This window comes from Zingiber officinale, chromosome 7B (assembly GCF_018446385.1).
Source record: "Zingiber officinale cultivar Zhangliang chromosome 7B, Zo_v1.1, whole genome shotgun sequence".
Taxonomy (NCBI): domain Eukaryota; kingdom Viridiplantae; phylum Streptophyta; class Magnoliopsida; order Zingiberales; family Zingiberaceae; genus Zingiber; species Zingiber officinale.
The window spans coordinates 90,538,168-90,563,869 of NC_055999.1; the positions used below are offsets into that span (position 1 = coordinate 90,538,168).

Genomic DNA, 25,702 nt, shown 5'->3' on the forward strand with positions numbered 1-25,702 from the left:
CATCAATACTTTCTTCTCCGGGCTGCATCGGTGTTGTATGAATGCATGGCAAACCCTGTTTTCACCAGTGTCCTCTTATAAATCTCAGGGCATTTAACACTGGTGGAACCTCTTTCATCAGTTTGCTGTTTGTGTATCATCAGCAAATCGATTGCCTGGTATTCACCTTTAAATTTGTCCACAGGGACTCCAAGCCCCCTATAATGGAAAAGAGCACTTGAATAATTTATCCTTGAACTTATCTCCCAGGTTCGCTGGGCTCTTGTGTTTCCATTTCCTTCTTCAGTGCCCTTTCTTTGGAAAGAGAACCAACAGGGACATAAAAATACCCCTTGGAAGGCCGTTGATTTTGCATTGATGTTTGATCTGACGATAACGCAAGATCCTGAATGGCCTCCTGCAACATAACAAAATGGGATTGAACAAGTTAACAAAAGTACAACAGTAATAATTAATTGAAAGCAGATCATACCTTTTTTTCCTTAATTTTCCTGTTTCCATCATCTACAGATATCCGGAAAGCCATTGATGCTGATCTCCGTGGAAGTTGTTTACCAGCAAGAGAATCCCGCTCTGCTAATTTTCGTTTGATTGATGATTGTGACGTGGAACTATCATCAGTATGTCTGTCCACATCCTTATTACTCAAAGAAAATCTAATTTTACGTTTATTAGAAAAGGTACTGTCCACTGTAACTTCATCTGATCTCAGTACCATTCCACTGTGTGACCTATTATTTATAGATGTAGTAGCTGATTCTGAACTGGCACCAGGATGCAAGAAGGAATTGGTTGCAAGTGCCGAGTATGTAGTAGAATCCCTTTTCGAAGCAAGTATATCATGTGAACAAAGAACCAAGTCTTTCTGTCAAAATTGGACTAGTTAATGAGTCATTTACTCAGAAGTGAACCAGTTAATGAATTATGCAATCATTGAAATAACTGCAAAGAAAAAACTTGGTGGCAAAATTTTTAAAAAAAAACAACTCTGAATATACATATAATGTTGGGCCTTTGGGTTAATCATTCATAAAAAGACGTTAGCAAAAAATATCAGATGAAATTTTTGAATAAATGCCTTAAACCAGAGACTAAAATTGCAATAACATCATATCTTCTAATGGCGATGCAAACACAAATTTAAGGTCCCAAGATGATCCATGCAAAGATATAAAGGCCCAAATTAGAAATATTTTTCTCTGGTAAATCATTAGAGTTAAGATGAATGGATAATGTCATGCAGGTAAATGTCAAGAAAGATAAGAAAGTGAGGAGGGAAAAGGGCTTTGAAACCTATAAAATAAGATGCAATGCTTTTGGCATGTTCAAAGATGTCCAAATGAGTTACTTTCAAGAATTATAGTTTGATGAATTGTGCTTTATTAGAAAGAATTAAGTGAGGTTATTGAGGTGGTCAAAAATATAAATGTCATTCCAGAGTCTAAACAAGGTTTCAGAAGGTCTAAATAGGTAGTATGTAGCCAACCCACTACGTAATGCATTTGTGATGTGGGAGCACATGCAAGGCCTATGCAGTGAATACTGATATATTAAAAATTATCCTATGCATACAATCAATATCATCGCACCAAATTGTTGACATGTTTTCCATGTCAACATGTTCTATTCATTTTGTTGCCATATACTAACATAAAATACTGGTGAAAGCTGTATAACTAGTTAATATTTATAGAACATTGTTTTAGTATAATTTTAATTGAGAGGTAGTGATAGATTTGTTTTTTTAATGCAAGGAAGTTCAGCAATTGATTGATTGAAGGTTCAAACGTATGGTTCATGTAGTTTGAATCTTTAGACATCAAATCAGATGTATTGAGCAACAAGCCAACCCATCAAGGTAGGTAAATAACCCTTTACTTATGCAGTGCCAAGTCATCATACGAATGGTAGTTGGAACTTATATATGATCATTCTCACCTATGGTCAATGTGTCCTTGGTGTTGTAGCAGTCAAATGTATTGATTGACCTCATCCATGGGTGTGATCATTAGTTAGGTGAAGGCTTTGATTGTTATGGAGCTAATGCCCAAATGATGTTAAATGTTGGCAGATATTGAGATCAGCAATGGGTTATATCCTTGTACTCTGCAATTGTCTAATCCATATATAAGTGTGATGACTGAACAATATTGTGGTTGGATGGAAACCAAAGTCAATGTGATATATTGTCTTGCATATTTGCAGTATGCTATGTGCAGCTGTTTGTAGGAGCCACCTAGTGGTGGGCGTGTGGGATATAAGGATGTGTAAGTGATCTTCTGATACAGATAGGGATCTACAAAACAAAGAACGATTCTAGAAGAAAACAAGCAGGGATGTTGTGGATAAGTCTGTGAGGTTATCTATAGATGAATCAGACTTGGTGGTTGGATAGGTTTTGATTTCATTGTCGTCTTAAGTTTAGTCTCGCATACAGGATTTCATAAGAAGCATGAGTTATCTTGATTCTTGTCATGCTTTCTAATTGACTTATTGCGACACTGATGAGCATAGAATCGAACCATAGGATCGTAAAACACAACAATTTAGCAAGACTACTTTAAAAAATACATTTGCTATATATAAATTAGTATATCTATTGATTTTCAATATTAAAGTTGATATGAATATTCTAAATATTATGATTCTAATATTATGAGCATAAAGACATTTTTCATATAGTAAATATATAAAAAAATACGATTAATTTTTCATTTTTATATAGCAAGTACAAACCTCTATAAGACGAATCATAATTATAATATAGATGATAACAACAATATTAATTATAAAGTACTCTACTTAGGAGTCAATAAGGATGTTATATTACAAAACTTTCTCAAGCAAACTAATTATTTGCTTCTGTAAATATCAATGCTAAAATGTAAATATATTATAATCAAGTTGATGGGACCAAGATCTATGTAGGAACCATAAGTAGATATAGGATCGGATCACAGGATCATAAAATTTTATTTCAATTGATATCCTACAAGGATCTAGATTGTTTCGTTTGGATCCTAAAACCCTAAGATACAAATCACAATTTTGAAGATCATGCTCACAATTGCTTATATCTCAATGACTTGGACAATATATTAAGATATATGTTCATACATCAATGCAGTATCATAATTATTTGTGACCCCAATGTAGTATCATAAGTATTTGCATTACCTCAATGCAGTTATACAATGCATCTTTGTTTTACAGATCGAAGCACGGTAAATGGTGGAGTACAAGAGGCAGTGAGTCAGAATTAGGAATTTCTAAGGTGAATGCAGGGATGTAAGGACCCTGAAGAGAAGCAACTGCCACAGGTGTGAGCAGTGGGAGGTGTCTAGTCTTAGGGAGGTTGATGTAGCATATGTAGGCGTTTCAAATGAAGACAGTAGAGTCAATAAAGCTGGGATTAACAGAGGGCAGGAAGGGGAGGAGGTTTGTGATTGATATTAAAATTACAGATAGGGGAAGAGGCCGCTGAGAAGGGAAAGGGAGTAGCACAGGGTGAAGTCATGGGAAGTTAGTGCAGGTAAAGGAGCAAGAGACTCATAGGCAGGAAGTCACACGTGAAGTGTTGTGCTTCCTAGGGCTGCAAGAGGCAACATTGTGGGATAGATCGTACAGGGAAGCAGATGGGGGAGTAGAGATCCAGTTCTTGTGGACAGAGAGAAGAGGTAGTGGTGGAGCAAGGAGTCAAATAGGCACAGGAAGCTGAGGAGACATGAAGCACACTAGGCAAGATGGGGGAGATCAAAATGGGAGTTTGGGCGATTAGGACACAAATTCCCAGACGCTTGAGATCTAGTTGTTCAATCTGGAGGAGCAGATAATGGTAACCATGCATTGATCTCAAATTTTGCCAAGTGTCACATAAAGAGATACTCAAACACACCCTTTACTATATATACAATTAGTCTATTGTACATACATTTACATGTGTGAGGCAAGACGCTGATTGCATACTGCCTATTTGTGTTTGATCATGATTATATTATCCATATTGCTTTTTTGTATTTCTACTTTGCACATTTATTGCACATTAATTTTTTGTGGATCGAGTTGGTTAACTAAACATTGGGTGTTAAAATTTCTCAATAAAGATATATTATCTTATGTTTCCACTACCAGATAAGCTCATGCATGTGAAACCTCTATTATTCAGTTGATTGACCTTAAACGCAAGGTGAGACAAGCAATCAATTGCAAGATCTAAATTAAGTTTGTTTCATATATCCATCATCCATAATTACACTAATGATCTTGAACTTGCCCCCATGGGCTTAGCTGAGTTGGTAAGTGGCAAGTTGATTGCCAAATGAGATCTTGGGATCGAATCTCGAGGCTGACGGGACGTAAATCCCTGCAACCTGTGTAAACTCACCCCACCTGCCACTTGCCTTCTCAATCACCGTGATTTACCTCCTCTATGTTGGTCCTGGGACGGGCTGGCGGAGATGCTAGGGGCGAGCGTATTTGCCTTTTGCCACTAATGATCTTGAACTTTGTGGCTGGCACAATTAGTTCATGCAAGGGTGTTGCTGCCAATAGGCTTGGGGTCGATTCCCAATGCAGAATGTCTCACTGGTTGCCTCAACCCCTCGCATGCGCTGCTATTGTTGGACGAAGCTCCGTGATTTACCTCCCTTCCAAATAGTGGGGGGTCGTCCTGGAGAGGCCGCCGATGTAACGGTTTCACCTTTTGCTGCCAACTAATGATCTTGAACTTTTACTTCTTACCCTATATGCAATAAAATTTTGTCATTGTAATTTCAATAAGCACAGCATAACACTTTCTTCTTGTCTGCTACAGTTTGCTAATTCATTGAGAATGTTCGTAGAAATTTTTGTCCCATAAGGAACTATCAATATGTTAGGTTATTATAATATATATAGTTTTCTCTAATGTAATTCAATTAGATTGATATAGTCCTTTCAACTTGGTATTATAAGGGGCAGTCTAAAATTTTGCTTTGGGTCTCTTATTTGAGGTATAGGTTGTTTGATAGAGAAGTGAACCTCCCTTGCAACCCTGGATCTCATCTGAATGACAGCTTTCTCTTGATAACTTCTCAAAAATCTCCCTCACCTCCTCTCCCTGTCCATTTCTCATCAGCAATCTTCCTTCCTTTCCTAAACAGGCCAACACCCATCACTGCTCATCCTGTGCAACAATCAAAACAGGAAGCTACTTGTTGCCAGTCAATATAAAGAATCTCCCTACCACTTCCCGATTTATCAGGATTAAACAAGATGTCGTTGTATAAGATGTTGTAGCTATATCCATCAACCATGATTGGTGACCCTGTTACCAGGCCCATGAGCTCCTAAGCAAGGAAATTTATCTCCACCTTTGCCTGCGCGTCTTCCTCAGCTAAGAACTTGCAGATCCTTCATCCAAGCATGTTTAGCACCAACACATGGCACAGAAACCCAAACGTTAGCTTGTGAAATCTATAAGACCATCATGTGTGTACATTGTCAATTTTTCTTCTAACTCCTTTTCAACCATTCTCCATCATCAACTTCTTTTTGCAATGTCATTTGCTTCTTCATCAAAATCATCAGTCCCATACAAGCCCTCCACACTTGCTGGAGGAAAAGACAAATGACAATTACCATCAGAAACTTAACCCTTTCTATCCAAAGAAAAATAGAACAGACACAAAGGTACCCTTCTCAATTATCTGTCAATCACACCTCACAAGATCACTCCCTAGTAGTGTCAACACCTCAACATCCAACAAAAACTGTAACAGGAAACACCCTACCAGGATCAAGGCCCTAGACCAAACCCAAGCCTATATATATATATATATATATATATATAGATAAAGGTTTGATATGTCACGGACCTTACGTCGCACACCCCGTGCACACCTAACATTTTTTTTTTGTGCTTAATATTATAACCAACTCCGCCCATGATGACCGATCATGGCCGGTCCCAAGCCCGGATAAAGGAAGAGGGTTGCGTTAGGTTGCCAGTCAGCGTCAAACTATGGTAAATATTTAATGAATCCATTAAACTATTGTGCTAATACTAAGTTGTTCCCCGGAATGAACGCGTTGCAGAGTCCGACTGTAACTTCTCGGCAAAGACTGCTACATCTCCAAAACTTGGGTGTAGTGATAAATATGCAAGAGTTCGCGTTACAGGGTCCGACTGTAACGTCTCAGCAAGGACCGCTACATTTCCAGAACTCAGGTGTAGTGATAAATAAGCAAAAGTTCTAACATCATAGGTTAGATAAGAACAAATATAATAGGAAAACTAATAATCTAAGATTTGGAACATGGAATATAGGAACTCTCACTGGTAAATCAATGGAGATAGTAGATATGATGATTAGGAGAAAAATTAGTATTTTGTGTGTACAAGAGACAAAATGGACAGGTGAGAAGGCAAAGATGATAGAGAACTCAGGTTTTAAGTTATAGTATACTGGAAAGAGTAAAGCAAAAAATGGAGTGGATATCATTGTAGATAGTTTGTTAAAGGATGAAGTTGTAGGAGTAGTTAGAAAAGGGGATAGAATTATAGCCCTTAAAATAATAGTGGCGAAAGAAACTATGAACATAATTAGCGTATATGCACCACAAGTAAGATTAGATGAAGCTACCAAATCAAGGTTTTGGGAGGACTTAGATGAAATATTACAAAATATTCCATCAAATGAAATGATTTTAATAGGAGGTGATCTAAATGGGCATGTCGGAGTGAAAAATGAGGAATATGAGAGAGTGCATGGGAGTTATGGGTTTGGAACGAGGAATGAGGAAGGGAAAACTATATTAGATTTTGCGATAGCATATGACCTTATATTAACTAATACGTTTTTTAAGAAAAGAGAAGAACACTTAATCACATTCAAAAGTGGGAATAATAAATCGCAAATTGACTTTCTTATGGTTAGGAAGAAGGATAGAAAGATTTGTAAAGATTGCAAAGTAATTCCTGGAGAAAGCTTAACTACCCAACATAGGGTAGTAGTGTTGGATATACGCTCAAACATAGTATCAATAGAAAGAAAATATATACAATTCCTAAAATTAAGTGGTGGAAGTTAAAGGATGGGAAACAAAATATATTTAAGGAGAAAGTAGAAATACAAGCATTAGGTGAAATATACGATGACTCTAATACAACATGTGATAAGATGATATCAAAGTTGAAAATAGTAGCTAAGAGTGTACTCGGTGAGTCGAAGGGACATGCACCACTAAATAAAGAATCTTGGTGGTGGAATGAGAAAGTACAAGAAAGTGAAGGAAAATGAATAGCTTATAAAGAATTATATATTTAAGAACAAGGAAAACTTAAAAAATATCTAAGAAAGAAGCGAAGTAAAAGTAAAAATGAAACTTTTGAACGGTTATATCAAAAATTGGATACAAAAGAAGGGGAAAGAGATATTTATAAAATAGCTAAAGTGAGAGAAAGGAAAACAAGAGATCTTAGCTAAATAAAATGTATTAAAAATGAATGTAATAGGGTATTAGTACATGATGGAGAAATAAAAGAGCGGTGGAAGAGGTATTTTCATCAACTTTTTAATGAAGGTTTAGGTGACCAACTTAACTTAGGTAATTTAATTAGGTCAAATAAGCATAGGAATTTTAATTTTTATCGTAGAATTCAAACTTCAAAAGTAAAACAAACTTTAAATGAGATGCACAATGGAAAAACTGTTGAACCAGATGATATTCCGATAGAGGTATGGAAGTGCTTAGGGAAACAAGGTATTGAATGGCTTACAAAATTATTTAACATGATATTGAAAACAAAAAGACTGTCTGATCAATAGAGGATAAGGACTCTAGTTCCCTTATATAAGAACAAGGGAGACATACAAAATTGTGCAAACTATAGGGGTATTAAACTAATGAGTCATACTATGAAACTTTGGGAAAAAGTTATAGAAAAAAGATCAAGGAAGGAGACCACAGTGACAAAAAATCAATTTGAGTTCATGCCTAGAAGGTCGACAATAGAAGCTATGTATCTCCTTAGACAATTAATTGAAAAATATCGGGAGCAAAAACAAGATCTACACGTGATATTCATTGACTTAAAAAACCTTATGATAGCGTAACATATATTGAACTAATTAAGGATATGTATGAAGATATAACGACCAGAGTAAAGACTTCAGGCGGAGCAACTGAAGCATTTCCAATAAAGATAGGGTTACATCAAGGATCAGCCCTAAGTCCCTATCTTTTTACACTAGTTATGGACGAACTCACTGCGCACATCCAAGACACAGTACCGTGGTGCATGTTGTTTGCAGATGATATTATTTTGGTAGATGAGATATGTGAAGGAGTAAATGCTAAATTAGAATTTTGAAGGGAAACACTAGAAGGAAAAGGTTTTAAGCTTAGTAGATTAAAGACAGAATATATGGAATTTAAGTTTAGCAATATTAGAAGTAATGAAACAATTGTTAAGATAGGAGAGGACGAGTTGTATGTAACGGAGAATTTTAAGTATTTAGAATCATTTTTTAAAAAATATAGAGGGATTTCTTATATAAAATATAGGTGGGATGGTTGAAATGGAAGAGAACGTCGAGTATTCTTTGTGATCATTAAGACTTAAACGAAAGTTTTATAAAATGACGATTGCACTTGTTATGTTATATGGAGGCAAATGTTGAACTATGACAGGAGCACATAAGCAAAAAAAGAGAGTTGCAAAGGTAGGGATGTTAAGGTGGATGTGCGGACATACATGGACAAAATAAGAAATAAAAATATTAAAAAGAAAGTTAGAATTGCACCTATTAATAAAAAGGCAGGTTTAGAATGGTGCAGACATGTATTAGACGATTAATAAATGCTCAGTTAGGCGATGTGAAACTATGATAAACATGCATATCAAACGAGGAAGAGGAAGACAAAAAAGACTTGGTTAGCAACAATAAAACAAGATAAAATTTATTTAAATATAGATGATGATATAATAGGAGATAGAGCTCAATGGCGTAAAAGGATTCATACAGCCGACCCCACCTAGTGGGAAAAGGCTCGGTTGTTGTTGTTGTTTATGCTTAATATTATAACCTAGCCCCTAAATCTTAAAAGTCAAAACTCTAAATGACATAAGCTAAAAAATTAAACAAAAATATAAAAAAAATAACAGAAACCATGCAGTCGCGGATGAAGCTCGCAGCTCAACATCTGCAGGATAAAATAGCGCTCTCTCTCTCTCTCTCTCTCTCTCTCTCTATATATATATATATATATATATATATATATATTCATTTTATTTTTGGTTGCACAACTTTAATGGAGATAGGTTATTATCTCTTTGCCAAAATTTCTATTTTTTTTCAAGAGTTAATGTTGGTTTTTCCTGTCTTTCCTAACATCTACCTCTCCAACCAGACTAAAATGATAAAAAACTCAATCTCCTACATCTTGTAGATATTGAAATCCTAATATTTTCCAATGAAATATGTCTCACTTCTCTCTCTTTCTTGAACCTTTATAGTTGTTTGCTTAATAAGCAAAATGTTTGTGATACTCAGTATTCTCGATCAGATCTTGTTTCTTCTGTTCATTTGATATAATATTAAACAAAATAAATAACCTTAAACACAAATGATCTCAACGTCCCCTCGGGATGGTCTAGCGGCTAGCACATAAGGTATTGCCACCATAAAATCTGGGGTTCAAATCTAAGCATAGCCGAGGTAAATGTCTCCTTTATGTGCTAGTCACTATTCCAAAGGCTAGTAGCCGCCCGTGATTTATCTTCTCCGTGTTGGCCTTGGGACGAGTTGGTGGGGGCACTAGAGCGAGCGTATTTGCCTTTTGCCACTATGAACAAAACTCAAGAAATGAATAAATTTGTTTATTAATTTGTCTTATGCTTGATTATTTATCATAGTTCTTGTTTTTAACACAATCTCAAAAATAGCCTCATGCAAACAGAGTAAGGTTGCATACAATAGACCCTTTCCCGGGACCCGCATTGATAGGAGCTACGTAGCTGCCCTTGTTTTTAACACAAATATATAAAAACATATATAAGTGTGTGTGTGTGTGTGTGTGTGTGTGTGTGAGAGAGAGAGAGAGAGAGATGAAAATATAATATGAATTGCATTTATTGGGTCAATATTTTAACTAAATTATACAGGCAATAACAACACTACAAGCTCAAGCTTACTTGAGCTCAATAAGACTTTTAATAACTAATCTTGAAAAAGATAAAAGTGATGCTTTGCTCAACTCATTTAAAGCCCTGTGTTTGCTTAGATGAAAGAAAGAGGCAAAGAAAAGAAATAAAAATATCAAATTTGAGAGGAAATTCAGTAGATGAAGGAATTTAGTCCCATCCAATTCTTCTATTTAATTTCCTCCAAAATAAGGAAGAAATGAAGGGAAATGAAGTTCAAGCATCAAATAAATACAAACAATTGACAACATTTCTTTCCTTCTTATTTCATCCTAATAAACAAGATGAATGGAATAGAGAGGATGAAAGATAATATACGTATATTTTTTTGTCTCTTCGTTCCCTCCTACTACCTATCCTCCAAGTAAATATAGAAATAGAAAATAGAACAATTCTCTTGTAAATATAGTAATATCAAATTTTACTCGGGTCTCTCTCTCTAGTTTCTCTTTGTTCATATCACAAGCAAAAAAATATCACAAGACTAAATCAAATTCGAATATTGGATTGCGCCATCAAAGACCCTCAGTCATTGTTACTTTCATTATTCTTGTCAAGCATCTTTTCAATCTTTTTCCTTGTTTGTCAGTTTTATCTATTCTATATAACAAGTTGGCTTTGTTGCTTTTATCTATTCTATATAACAAGTTGGAATTTATCTATTTTATGTTTCAACTAGAGGGTAATAGAAGGTATAGGTTTCATCCTGCATGAGGTACAATGTCATTGAATATTTGTTGGATTATTATACATAAAGAAGTAATTTTATCTTTTAATTGAAGAAGATAGATCAATTTCTTTCATCTGGCAACATGAGATAAGAAATTTAAGTCTTATTGAGGAATTAGTGTGAAATCAAAAACAAAGGGAACGAGAACTGAAAATAAAAACCATATAAGCTAAACAAGGCATTCTGCTATTGCAAAAAACGACAACCTGAAAAAATTTTAAAAAAAAGCAAAAGCAACATGTTTTAAAGAAACAAGAGAAGAATAAAATCAAAATTAGGATCAACAGAGATTGGTACCTTTAACTTTTCTCTCTTTATAATCCTTTCACAAAGTAGACGTACTTTTTCCAATTCAACCTGTCATAAGAGCCTTTATTAGAATAGCCACTTGCACAAAAAAAAATCCCTCAAGTCAATGCCAAATAACTAAGGATTTGCAACCAAAAAGAGAATGAACATGTTAATAAAAACTAACAAGATTCCTGCTTATAAGCCTCTTATTCTATCTCATCCTAACAAGAAGCCACATTACAAACTTAACATTTTGTAAATATCCGCCTAGTTGTTCTAAATAAAACAATATCAAATATTGAGAATAAATTTAGTTGCACCATCAATCAGCTAGGATGAGTTTAGCCTTTCATTTATTGGAAACCACAAAGTAGTAACAACAAAAGCAAGACCTTACATAATGATACCATTTATTTTATACCCTCGTTAATCAAACTAAAAGGAATATGGATAGAGTAAAAAAGAATTAGAGACAGTTAAAATGAACTACATACCAGTATATCCACTAGTAACATGAAATTTCAGATGGTTAAAATAACAGTCAAAACCGTTTAGTCTTAAATGTAAATGAACCATGCAAAGAATTAGATAATAACAACCAAATCTTTATCCCACCTATATAAATCGTCCTACGTCATTGAGCTCGATCCTCTAATATATTATCACCTATATTTAAATAAATTTTATCTGTTTTATTATTGCTAATTCCCTCCTCCTCGATTATTATGCATATTTGTCACCTAACTAGCACCTTTATTGGTTGTCTAAAGATATACATGTACCATCTTAAACGTGACTCTCAAAATTTTTCCACATAGGTGCAATTCCAAGTTTCTCAATAATGTTCGCATTTCTTATCTTATTCATCCTTGTATATTCACACATCCACCTTAACACCCTCGTTGCTATGATTCTCATATTTTGCTCGTATATTCAATTCAAAGCCCAACATCATCTTCATATAATATAGCAGGTCCAACAACAATTTTATAGAAACTTCTTTTAAGCTTTAGAGATACCTTATGATCACAAAGAACACTTGATCCCCTTCATTTCAACCATCTTTATCAACCCCTCCATCCTTTTGCAAAAAAACCCTAGATAATTAAAAATTTTCAATTATAAGTAACTCGTAATCTCTTATCTTAACAATTATTTTACTACGTCTGCCACTACTTAAATTTCATATATTTTATCTTTACTCTGCTAAGTCTAAAATCTTTAACTTTCAATATCTCCCTTCAAAATTCGAGCTTAGCATTTACACTTTCACGAGTCTCATCAACCAAAAAAATATCATCTATTACCAACATGCATCATGATAACTTACCTTGGATGTATCCAATGAGTTCATCCATAACTATTATAAAAAATATATGAATATAGAATTGATTCTTAATGTAATCATATTTTTATAGGAAACATTTCGGTAAATCTATTTAAAGTCTTCACACTTGTCATTATATCATCATATATATCTTTAATTGTCTCAATATACGCTACACAAACACTTTTTTCTAAAATTCTTTACATAATTTTCCTCATCATACGCTTTTTCTATGCTAGCGACAGTCATTATCTTAATGTCTCTGTAATTTGCATAATTTTGTATGTTTTGTTTTTATATAGGAGAACTAAAGTACTTGCACTTCGTTGATTTGGCATTTTCTTTGTTTTTAACTCCATAAATCATTAACACTCTGCTTCCCTAGGAACTTCCATACCTGGATTGGAATATCATCAAGTCAAGCCACTTTTCTATTTTTCATCACATTTAACTTCTACTTCTAAAATTTGAATTCTTTGCTAAAAATTTAAAATTTTATACTCTAAATCTACATACATTTCATAAGTAGGTCACCTAAGCTTTCATTAAAAATTTGATAAAAATACCCAGCCACTTTATTTCCTCATCCATCATTAGTACCATATTAAATTCATCTATAATGTTTCTTATTTAGGTAAGTTGTCTCGCTTTAACTATTCTATAGATATTATTTTCTCATTTTGTATTAAATTATCGATGCAAGCATTCAAAAGTTTTATTCTTGACTTCACTCTATGCTTTCTTAGCTTCTTTTTTAACTATTGCATACTTTTTAAATTTTCTTCATTCCTACAAGTATAGAATAACTTATAGGTTGCTCTTTTTTTCATTTAATTTCTTCTGTGCTTCCTCTTTCCAATTAAAATTTTTATTTGGTGATGTCTTTAGTTTGGTTATGGTGCTTTTACGGCTTCCTATTGCATTTGTCAACAATTAGGTGGGAATAGAATAACAGAGCAGCTAATAGTTTATCCGCGAAATGTTTAATGTTATAGATTTCAAGCATTTTTGCTTTTGAGGAGAAAATTAAAATTGGGAAATGGGATCTTGAGCAATGAAGAAAATAAGCTCTTTATCTCCAATAGAAGACAAAGAATCCTGCCCAAGTGTACGTAAACTTAGTATACGTAGGAGATCGAAAGCTGCAGCATCTAGCTAGCAGAAGGATCTACATAGAGAGAGTCAATCGCCCGGTGCGCCGTGAGGAACGAGCATGTATGAGCATTTAAGATGCATTTGAGAAGGAAGCTAAGTACGCTTCCGAGGGACGAAGTCGGAGCGAAGGTCACAAGAAGGACGGAAATCGTTAAGGTGAGTCCTATTCGGATAATCACCCAAAATAATTGGAGTACGCCAGCGGACGAGAAGGAAGCGCATGACAATTCCGAGGGACGAGAAGCCAGAGCGGAAGGTTGCTTGAGAAGACCGGGAAATGATTTCAGGTGAATCCTATTCTGGATGGCCGAAATCACCCAACCAAGCGGAGCCGGAGCGAGAGCCCGGATCAAAAAGTAACACAGAGGTTGACTTTGGTCCGAGCACCCAGACCAGAAACCTTATCGAGACTTAACGTGGCTCGATCCGTTGCGAAGAGGATAAAATTCTATCCATGTCCAGGCACCTGGAATCCTTCCAGGTACCCCGATCAGGACTATAAATACAACCCTAATCCTAGAAGCTAAGAACAACACTTGTAAACAATTCTATTTGAGTTTATCTTTATAATTTAGTGCGTTAACTACTGTAAGAGGCTTCTCCGCCTGAAAGAGACTTTAGTAAGCTTTCAACATCTTGGATTAGCAATCCTCTGATTGCAAACCAAGTAAAACCTCTGTATCTTTTTCTCTCTTTAATTAGTTTCTTAATTCCTTTTATGCAAGTATTTATGTTAGTTAAGCTATAAGACGAAAAATGTATTTTATTTTATTTTGTGCAGGACTATTCACCCTCTCTAACCGGCCGTCAAGGGACCAACCAAGGCATCCGACCCTTGGTTTGTGACTTAACGGTCTATATATACGAGAGAGCAAAGACTACAACTCCGGTTGCAGTTCTCCATCCCTCCCGATCACAAGATATTGATTTCAGCACCAGAGCATCGGCAATATGAGCCATCCCCGGGGTACATCACCTACTTCCACGGTCAGTTAATGGGTGGCCATAGGTTTCCCCTCCCCTCTTTTCTCCAAGACCTCACCACCTACTTCATATCTCTTATCCCAATTCGCTCTAAATTCCTACTGATCCTGTCCGAACGCTGAATCAACGGACGCTGGGCACGTGGCGCTCTCCGAGTTGATGACGTAGATCTCTGACCGGCCGTATGGAGCTCCGGCGAACCTGCAAAGAAGTCGGGCCGGGAAGGGGTTCCCGGCGACGACCCTTCGACGCTCAAGTCAGGCAGACGAAAAACAAGAAGGTGGCTCCCAGGATAGAGATTTCATACCTCCGGTGAAGTCTGAGGGCTCTTATATAGAGCTATGGGAGCTTGGTGCACACAAACCGAGGTGTACACGTGTCCTATACCATACCGCAGCATGGGCTTGTCAGAAGAGCATGTCCGGCTCCATGCCGCTACAGTCTGAGCGTCTCCTTGATGGGACAGCGGAACCTTCTATCGCACTATACTGAGTATGGTCTGATCTTCGAACATGCCTGTTGTCAGTAACAGGGTTTACTGAGATGACGTCCACACTGTCCTCTACTCTTTGACTGTCGTTTCCCGGATCGACCATCAAGCTGCTCGGCTAGAACACTCGTCTGATATGGCGTAAGTGGTCGTCCGTCCGGGAAGGTTCAGGTTGTCCGTCCGCTTGGCTCTCACCGCCTGAGACCTTGGTCGATCGGGCACACGGCTCGGCCTTCACTTTCGCGCTGTACAGCGGCCAAGCGGGTTATCCGCTCGGCCATATGGTCCTCTTGGAAATACGGGCTGCCGGTCAGATGGTCGTCCCTTCGAGAGGGGGTCATGGCCTGGTGGCCGGCATGTCCTGCCCGCGCTTCGATTCCCTGGGGTTGACCCTCCTTTGACTGACGACTTCCACATGTCGTTGGACTTTCCCTTCAAGTCTAGTCGAAGGAGGCGTCAAGTCCGACTGACTGGACTGCCAGTCTGACTGAGTAACGACCACTATGCTGGCCTCGGGAATGTTCATCCGCTCGGCTTACCTTCTTCGTCATGCCCGTTCGGCGCTGTCATGCTGACGCCTTCGGTATCCCCTCGGAATTCATGCCGAATCTTCTCCATTAACGCCAAGCACGCGCGCTGCGCGTGGTAATGGGCATTCATTAAATGCGCACTGTGTCCTGCTGACACGTGGCGCTCCCACTGTCGTCAGCGTACGGCGGTGGCGTTACCTCCGATGGGACAGCCGCCGTTTGAAATAAACGGCTCGATAACAGCTTCGTTTCTTGCGGCCTGAATCTAACGACTGAGGCCATTCGGGGCCAACACTATAAAGCTCTCGATTTCTTCTCTCCACCGCATTTCTGCTCCCTAGCGCTCTGAAGCCTTGCTGCTCTTTCTGCTCCGGCGACCTCGTCTTTCGGCTCTCCAGCAACTTCGCAGCCTCTTTCTTCGATCATCCTTTCACTCGTAAGCCTCCCTCACCCTTCATTCCGTCGTTCCTTTGCACTTTTCATTAGTTGTCCTTTCCGTCTTATCACCATCCTTCCCCGCTTGCTCTCTTGTTTCCTTTCTGCCTTGCATTTCTTCCTTACTTCCGACCATGGCTAGCACTTCTCAGCCGACCGCCGGCGCTCCTGGTCTTTGGTATGCGACCATGGAGAGCCGGTTTGACGAGGAGGACGCACTGCGCCTCGCTCGGACATATGAACTCCCTGCTGACCACAACATAGTATTAGCCACCCCCACCGACCGGCCTCATGACCCGCCGCCCGGCACCGTTCTCTTTTTCCGAGACTCAATTTTGGCTACCGTGATTTCCTCCGACCGTTCATCCCTACAAGTATGCAAATTATGTATCCCGCCCGCCAACTAGTCTGACCCATTAAGTCACCAGCTGGTGGTAATTTTTGAACCGAACGTATATCCCACTGACCCCAAAGTTTTCATCACTTCTACTATCCAAACAATCCGAGTGGGGCAATTTTCATTTTCCAATCTATGAGTAGGTTTTGTTCTTTCTTTAATAACATGCCAGCCCAACAAGCAATCGGAAGGAACATTTCTCTCTACTTGGCGTTTTCCCAGCCGCCTAGCCCGAACCACGGCAGATTGCCAGGTCAATTTAACCTAGAGTCGCAAGTTTAAGAGCGATCCGGCTTTATTCATGCAGCAGCCAACCGGGCTGGTCAGCCAGCGATACAACATCGATAAGCTGCTCCCCTTCCTGTGAGCAAGAGAGAGAGCATCGGCTTGTCCCCGCCTGCCGACTGCAGCATGAGTAAGCATTATTCTCGCCCTCTTTCCTTTATTCTAACTGATTTATTCTTCGTTTCTGCAGCTGAAGTCATGTGGCGCGCCAAGGCTACCGATCGGCTTAAGTTGAGAGCTGCTGAGATTGAGGCGGCGAAAAATAAGGAGGTCGCCGAACGGGGGTTGGTCTTGGCTGGCTCGACAACTGGAGGGGGTGAGGGGACTCAGATTGTCCCTGAAGCTCTAGCCGCTTCTGTCTCTATCAACGAGGCTGTGGGCAAAGTAGATCAAGCCGAGGAAGAGGGTCGATCGGCTGATGAAGCTCCTCTGTCGGCTCGGAAACGCAGACGGCAAGAGCAAGTCTCTCAGCTGACCCCATCTGATGAGCAGCGTTCCGAGCGGGGTGACGATGCTCCCGTGATCTCCGGGGTGATTTCCACAGAGAGTACCCCGACGCAGCTCGGCTCGCCCCGGGCTGCCTCTGATATACAGCCTACTAGTTCTCCTCGGGCCCTGTGTCACCTTAGACGATTGGGCGACCGTCCTTCCACAATCGGCGAGCCCTCTGGCAAAGCAGCTGCGCCCCAAGATGATCCGAGCGGCCCGCGGGTGATTAAAACTACTCTGGGATTTTCGTCAGAGGAATACTTATTGGCCGCTGATCGGCCAATGGTTCCCGAGCATCAAATCACCCACACAGGTCCTCTCGCCAAAGTCTGGGAGGACGCTCAGATTCGCGTCGCGCTCATGACCCCCAGCCAACTAGGCGACAACAATTTGCAGCAGACGACTGGGGTATATCCTTTGTCTTGTTGGCTATTTTGGTTTAGCTTCTAACTTGATCACATCCGTTCACAGAACTAGGTGGAGCAGATCGCTATCAGCAACTGCCTAGCCGAGCTGGAGGATGAGCTGAAAAAGCTCAAAATCTCGGGGGGAAACCAAGGACAATCCTCGGCTGCTTTGGAGAAAACCAAGAAGCTCTTGGAAGCCGAACGGAAAAGATCTTTTGACTTGGCGAGTGAAGTGGCTCGGCTCGAGGCTCTGGTCAAGCAACGCGATAAGGAAATAAAGCTCGCGACCAACCGGAAGCACAAGGGCATCGACGATATGGACGCGATGAAGGTGGAAAACCGGGGGCTGGAGCAGAGCGTGAAGGACTTGGACACCCTGCTGACCACCGAACGAGAGGGGCGCTCGGCTAATCAGGCTAAATTTGAAGGGGATTTGAAAGATCTCTAGTTTTGACGCTCCCCGAGCCACGCCGCTTCCAAAGAATATCAAGACGAGGAGCCTGGCCGGTCGGCTGAAGTGCGAAAAGCTTTCGTCCGCTCGGACGAATTCAGTGAAAAGTTCAGCGATAAGCTGTCCGTAAATTTTGAAGAGGCCATCAAGGTGGCGGTTGACTATTTGAAGACTAAGGACCACCTACCATCCGAGCTGTCCGTCACATCCGGGTCACAGTGATGACCCCATCCCTGACGCCCTTTTTAATTTTGATGAGTGAGGAGTATTTGAACCGTTTTTTGTAAGCCCGTCGTTCGGTGCGAACACTCTTGCTATTACTACTTTTGTCTGGCCGCCGTTCGGCGTAAATAAACTCTGTTTTTGCTTGTTATTTGCTTGCTAGACCAATATTCATCCTTAGCCCTTGTTTCGGTCATAATAATTTTTTCACGCTAAGTATTCTTTATAAGGGAGCCGCTCGGCAGTACGATGACCTTATTCTTGCCTTAATAGCAGGACCGGTTGTGAGTCAGCGCTTACAACCGGGTCGTACCATGCACAAAGCTATCCGTTCGGAGGCTTTATAGACGCCGTCTGCCTCGATTTTTAACGCCTGAGCTCGACGGTCTTCCTACGGAGGGCTGCAGACGCCTGTCTGCCCTCGATTTTAACGCCGAGTCGACTGGGTCTTCCTAAGCAGGGGGCTTATAGGACGGCTCGCCTTCAATTTTTAACGCCGGCTCGACCACCGCCGGGATTTATAGACGCCGGTTTGTCTCTCGATTTTTAACGCCGAACTTGACGGCCCGTCAGTTTATAGACGTCTGCCTCGACCTTAACGCCGAGCTCGACGCTTCCTACCGGATTTATAAACGCCGGGTTCATTTCTCGATTTTTAACGCCGGAGCTCGACGGTCTTCCGCCGAGGGTTTATAGACGCCGGTGCCTCTCGATTTAACGTCAAGCTCACGGTCTTCCTACCGAGGGTTTATAGTCGCCTCGACTCTGATTTTTAACTTTAGCTCGCCGGTCTTCCGCCGGAGGGTTTATAGTCGCCGGGCTCGACTGATATTACGCCGGAGCTCGACACCTTCCGCCGAGGGTTTATAGCCGCCTCGACCTTGATATTTAACGCCGGAGCTCGACGGTCTCCGCTCTGTGAGGGTTTATAGTCGCCACTGACCGACATTTAACGCCGCACGACGGTCTTCCGCCGAGGGTTTATAGTCGCCCTCGACTCTCGATATTTAACGCCGGAGCTCGACAGCCTTCCGCACGGAGGATTTATAGCGCCGGCTCGACTCTCAACATTTAACGTTGGAGCTCGACGGTCTTCCGCGCGGCGGGTTTATAGTCGTGGGCTCGTCTCTTGTTATTTAACGTCGGAGCTCGACGGTCTTCCGCTCGGAGGGTTTATAGTCGCCGGCTCGACTCTCGATATTTAACGTCGGAGCTCGACGGTCTTCCGATCGGCTTACGATGCCCTATACTTGCGCTAAATTTTTGATTTTTTACTCCTGCATTTCAAATATATAGCCGAACGGAAAGTATACGGAATATATTATATTGGCGCACCTTTCACCCCGTCCGGTAAGGCTGGAGGTGGTTCCCCCTGAATGCCGACCAGATCTTTATCTCGGCCCCATGTTGAGATATTCTCCGGCCTGCTTGTTGCTCCAGTCGCTCGGTCTGCTGATGCTGACGTCGCTTGTTGCTCCAGCCGCTCGGCTTGCGCTTTCTGCTTCTGTTGTTCCACGAGTTTAGCTGCTCTTGCCTCGATTAGAGCATTGAGCTCCTCCTGGGAGAGCATCACGGTGTGCGGTCGTCCAGCTTCATCCATCTCTTCTGCTCGGATACAGGTGCGTTCCCACAAACGGCGCCAATTTGATCCTATCCGAACGCTGAATCAACGAACGCTGGGCACGTGGCGCTCTCCAAGTTGATGACGTAGATCTTTGACCGGTCGTATGGAGCTCCGGCGAACCAGCAAAGAAGTCGGGCCGGGAAGGGGTTCCCAGCGACGACCCTCCGACGCTCAAGTCAGGCAGACGAAAAACAAGAAGGTGACTCCCAGGATTAGAGATTTCATACCTCCAGTGAAGTCTGAGGGCTCTTATATAGAGCTATGGGAGCTTGATACACACAAACCGAGGTGTACACGTGTCCTATACCATACCGCAGCATGGGCTTGTCAGAAGAGCATGTCTGACACCACATTGCTACAGTCTGAGCATCTCCTTGATGGGATAGCAGAACCTTTTGTCGTAAGAAACTGAGTATGGCATGGTCATCGAACATGCCTGTTGTCAGCAACAGGGGTTGCTAAGATGACGTCCCCACTGTCCCATACCTTTTGACTTCGTCTTCCCGGACCGACCGTCAAGCCGCTCAGCTTGAATATTCACCTTTGATCTGGCGTAGGTGGTCGTCCGTCCGGGAAAATTCAGGGTCGTCGCCTGCTCGGCTCTCATAGCCTGACACCCTGGCCGAGCGGGCGGACTGCTCGGCCTTTATACTCTTGCCTTGCACCGCGGTCGAGCGGACGATCCACTCGGCCATATGATCTTCTTTCCTTCATTGGAAACCCAGGCTTACGGCCAGGTGGTTGTTCCCTCGGATGGGGGTCATTGCCTAGTGATCGGCATGTCCCGTCCGCTCGTCGAGCCCATGCCCTTTGACTGTTGACCTCCACATATAATTGACCTTTCCCTCATAAGAAACCCCGGTCTTATCACCGGATCTCCTACCATATGATTTATGGTGCAGTCATCATTTTCTGACTGTACTAAATCCCTTTTGATCCCATACTTTCTTATTATTTCTTTGACCCTGGTACGAAGAACTCGGGGTCTTCTATTTTACAATCAGACCAGGGTGCAATTTGCCGATAGGGATAGCATGTAGAAGCAAGTCAATATTTAATTATTTAAATAAAAGTAAATATGTCAATAAGGAGGGTAGCTTTTCTGTTGCACTTCGCATATTTGCAAACAAACAGTAGTTATTTTAAGTTATTTTTGGTCCAAATACTGTAATGTTAATTCTATGAAATCTGCTTTCCACATGCTTTTATTTATTTGGGAAATTATATTGTTGTTTAGTAGCTTCTTTGGTGTCCATGTTTTTTCAAATACAAATGTAAGAAATGAGGTACATATTTTTTCCATTAGTAATTAAACAACATAAGTTCAAGTTAGCTTACGGTGACATTACATAAAATTTATCTTAATTATTTTTATTTTGTGTTATTGTTAGTGATAATTGCTATATTACGGTGACATTATTTGACACATGCATTTTTATCTTAATTATTTTGATTTTTTATGTTCTTTTTGGTGAAATTATATTATGGTGATATTAGTTGATACAATTTGTTTGTGAAATTAGGTTGCTAGTTGAATTGTATTAGGAATGAGATAAGTGACGGTATCCTCTTGACAGCAATGTCATATTTTCTATCGGAATAAATCAAAATTTCCTTTTTTACCCTTAAAGGAAAATAAGAGAAAAAATTATATATGAGAGAAAGATGAATGTGAGAGAAAAATATGATGAAAGAGAATGATGAGAGAGAAAGTATGATGAGAGAGAAAGTGTGATGACAATGAATGAAGAGAGAGAAAGTGTGATGAAAAAAATGATAAAAGAGAGTGTGATATGAGAGAGCATGATGAGAGAAGATGAGAGAGAAAATATGATGGGAGAGAAAGTATGATGGGTGAGGATGAAGAGAGAGAAAATGTAATGAGAAAAAAAATGAGGAGAGAGAGTGTGATGAGAGAGATTGAGGAGAGAGAGAAAGTAAGATGAGAGAGAAAGTGTGATGAGAAAAAAAGATAATAGTGAGTGTGATGGGAGAGATTGAGGAGAGAGAAAGTATGATGGGAGAGAAAGTGTGTTGAGGAAAAAAAGGAGAGAGTGTGACAAGAGAGATTGAGGAGAGAGAAAATGTGATGAGAGTGAAAGTGTGATAAGAAAAAAAAAGAGTGTGATGGGAGAGATTGAGGAGTGAGAAAGTATGATAAGAGAGAAAGTATGATGAGAAAAAAAGAATAAAGAGAGTGTGACAAGAGAGATTGAGGAGAGAGAAAGTATGATGAGAGAGAAAGTGTAATGAGAAAAAAGAGGGAAGAGAGTGTGATAAGAGAGATTAAGGAGAGAGAAAATGTGTGATAAAATGATGAGAGAGAAAATATGATGAGAGAGAACAAGGAGAGAGAAGTGATATGAAAGAAAAAATAAATAAATATATTTTGATATTTGATATTAAAGGAGAAAATTTTAGTTTTAGGTTAAGGGTATTTTTGGAATAAGGGAATATTTTGATTGATGAAAATAGGGTAATGACTCATTGAAGGGGAGGTACATGGGAATGAGTTATTACCCAATTTCAAGGATTCATTCCCTTATTTATATTCCTATTCCCATAATCCAAACATTAACAATGGCAATCAATGATTCTCATTCCCATTCCCCACTCCTATTCCCCTAAATCAAATGCCCCCTTAGTTGTTACAATTTGTTTGTGAAATTAGATTGCTAGTGGTGATATTGATAATGATATTAGGAATGATATTAGTGGCGGTAGTGATATCAATGGCATGCAAGGTTTATCCCTCTACCTAATTCATTTTTTTTCTTCTTTGAATAAAGTAAGAGAATCCATATAACTAAAAATTTAATTGTTATTGATTAAACTATACAAATCCTCATCAATTAATCTGGCTTTAATGTTAGTACAATCATCCTCATGTAAAAGTTGACCAGTTTGACTAAGCTGGCTCGAGCTTGACTTTTGATAAAGAATCAAGTAGGTCAAGAGAGGACCAGATATTTATTCAGGAAAGTCCTAATTGGAGGTTAAGCAACAAAAAGTCCTAATTAGAGGTTAGACAACAGGAAGTCCTAATGAGAAGTTAGGTAACGAAAAATCCAAGTGGATCAAGGAGGATCATACTTTGGAAAAAAAAAAAAAAAACCTAACTGTTGTTAGGTAAAGGAAAACCCTAACTAGGGTTAGGTAGAGTGGAAGTCTACTGAGTGGCTAGTCCTAACTAGGGTTAGGTAAAGAAAAATCTAAGTGGATCAAGGAGGATCACACGTTAAGAAAGGAAAGCCTTAACTGTGGTTAAGCAAAGGAAAACCTTAACTGAGATAAGGCGGGGTGAAAGTCAACTGAGTGACTATTCCTAATTAGAGATTAGGTATGAGAAAAATCTAAGTGGGTCAAGGAGGGCCACACTTGATGATCGAAAGTCCTAACGAGACTAGGCAATGAGAAAGCCCTACTAGGTCAAGTTGACTGGATGCTAAGTAATGGGAAGTTCAAACAAGTCACAATTGACTTTGGGGTTAGGTAAAGGAACCCTAAACTCAAGTTCAGAGTTTAGGGTTGGGTAATCAATTAGCTTGATCGATTAAGTCAAGGTCAATCAATTAGGCAAAGTGCTTAATTGATTAGGGTATACTCTAATTGATTGTGAGTATTTTTACTAAAATATAGTGAGGGTCGGAATCGATTGGGCTTAGTCTGTCGATTGTGTTGGTGCATCGGGATCGGCAAGAGGGGGTAAATTATTTGTAAAAAATAAAACTAAATCCTTCTTGATCTTTCAACTCAGATTAGTAGCACAATTAAATTAAAATAATTGAACAACTAATAAAATAAAAGAGGCTAAAGAATTACTTTGTTACAACCTAGGTGGTTGCTAATCTAAGGCAAAAGAAAGTACTAAAAAAATCTCCTTCGTGTAGGTAGAGAAGCCTCTTACATTCATTCAACGCTCAGAAATATGTCAGGAAATGAATACAAGAGTTATTAATTTCCTAGGTCCAAGGGTCTTTTTAGAGTCCTTGGAAAATGTTATCCACAGCTTGAAGGTGGCTTCAAATTGGTCCAACGCACCTTCCATCCGATAAACTTTATCCCCCCAAGGATAAAACATTATCCTCGGATAACGGCTAGGAAAGGCGCATTCTATGGGCTGGAAGGCACCTTCGCACTATTCATTGAATGTTCCTTTCAAGTCATGGAAGGTGCCTTCCATTAGGCAGATCAGTTCAATATAAGCTAATCTCTTCGAGTGGGTGACGCTTTGGCTAATCGAAGTTGAGCTCACCCAAACCCAACTCTGACTTTCTCCTCGAGCGACCTTCTTACCAGGCTTCTCATCCCTCAGACCACTGTGCGCATCCTTCTCATCCGTCGGTGTACTCTTCCATAACACCTCGTCCTTTAGATGCACCGAGCCCGTCGGCTCCTTTCTCATACTATTCTTCTCGCTAGCTGCATCTTCCGCTTCTAAGCTCCTACATACTTAGACACAAGGATCAAATATAACAGGATTTAACTTAACTTGGTTGACCATATCAAAATTATCACGGGGTACTTATAGATTGGATAGGATTTCTCATGAATAGAAGGTTGGGCAATCGATTGGCCTGAGATTCGTGAGAGAACATAGGCTTAGTGAATCAATTGAGACAATCAATTTAGGCTTTCCCAATCGATTGGGTCCTTTATCGCGAGAGAACAGAGAGCTTGGGAATCAATTGGGCAATCGATTAGGTTACTTTCTCTTATGAATAGAAAGCTTTTGAATTTATTGGTGCAATTGATTAGAAACTGCCAAATTGATTGGTATTACTCACCAATCGATTAGGAGTTTGAAAAATAGTCATTCTATAGGTTGTTAGACAATCGAATGACCTAACAATTGATTAGGGGAAATCATAATCGATTAGGAGGTAACAAATAGTTTGAACATCATCCATATAAAGGGGAGGTCATCTACAGTTTTCGCCGCAAGTTCTTGAGTGTTTGGAGAAAAAGTGTTGCTACATTTTCCACAACCAAGAGATAATCCAAATTAAAAAAAAAACAAACAAAGCAAGGTTCATATTGTAAAGTCGATTTAGATTTCTTTTATAACCTAGTCTGCATTTCTTGTTTACATTTCTCATGCTTGAGCTTGTACGAGCCTTCTCCGCCTCCAAGAAGGAGGTTTACATAGTGCATCTATGAGAGTGAGGAGTGGACACTTAAATTAGTTGTTGGGACCGAAAAGTAGCTAGAGGGGGGGTGAATAGCTCGTCGCATGCTAGGTGCTCGTCGTTGCTTGTTTCTTCAAAGATGCGCAGCGGAAATACAAGAAACAAACCACACAACGCTAACAAGGTTGGTTTACTTGGTATCCACCTCACAAGAGGTGACTAGTCCAAGGATCCACACCTACTCACGCACCCTCCACTAATAAAACCCTCCTTTTCGGTAACTACAGAAGGTGGAGAAGCCCTACAATTTCACACTACAAGAAGAAGGGGAAAGGATACAAAATACAAGCACAAAGCTTACAATGAGTACAAGAAAACCCTAACCCTAGCTTTCTTCCTCTTGCAATAGATCCGCCTCTTGACTTGGAAGAACCTCCAAGAACTTCAAGAACTGGCGTGGAGAGCTCTGTGGAGTCGCTGGTGAAGATCTGAGGTCTGTCGTGGAAGCGATGCCGAAGGAAATGAACGCCTGCGGCTTAAATCGACGATAACGGTCGAATCCCGATCGAT

The 25,702-nt window shown here is 39.9% G+C and overlaps 1 protein-coding gene across 1 annotated transcript; it reads right to left on the minus strand.

The window, feature by feature from the left end:
- Nucleotides 1–238: 238 nt before the first annotated feature.
- Nucleotides 239–11,273, minus strand: LOC122004533. Its single transcript, XM_042559407.1, has 3 exons — nucleotides 11,214–11,273; nucleotides 473–865; nucleotides 239–397 (listed from the first exon to the last, which is right to left on the minus strand). Exons 2-3 carry the CDS (start codon nucleotides 716–718, stop codon nucleotides 239–241), a joined length of 405 nt encoding a protein of 134 aa, XP_042415341.1. The 5' UTR covers nucleotides 719–865; nucleotides 11,214–11,273.
- Nucleotides 11,274–25,702: the final 14,429 nt, after the last annotated feature.

Bases quoted from the DNA above. Each gene is read 5' to 3' on its own strand.
- LOC122004533 (XM_042559407.1), bottom strand. From the start codon at position 718: ATGGTACTGAGATCAGATGAAGTTACAGTGGACAGTACCTTTTCTAAT. The intron at 398-472 runs GTATGATCTGCT...GTTATGTTGCAG, and splicing joins GGAAAATTAAGGAAAAAAAG to GAGGCCATTCAGGATCTTGC.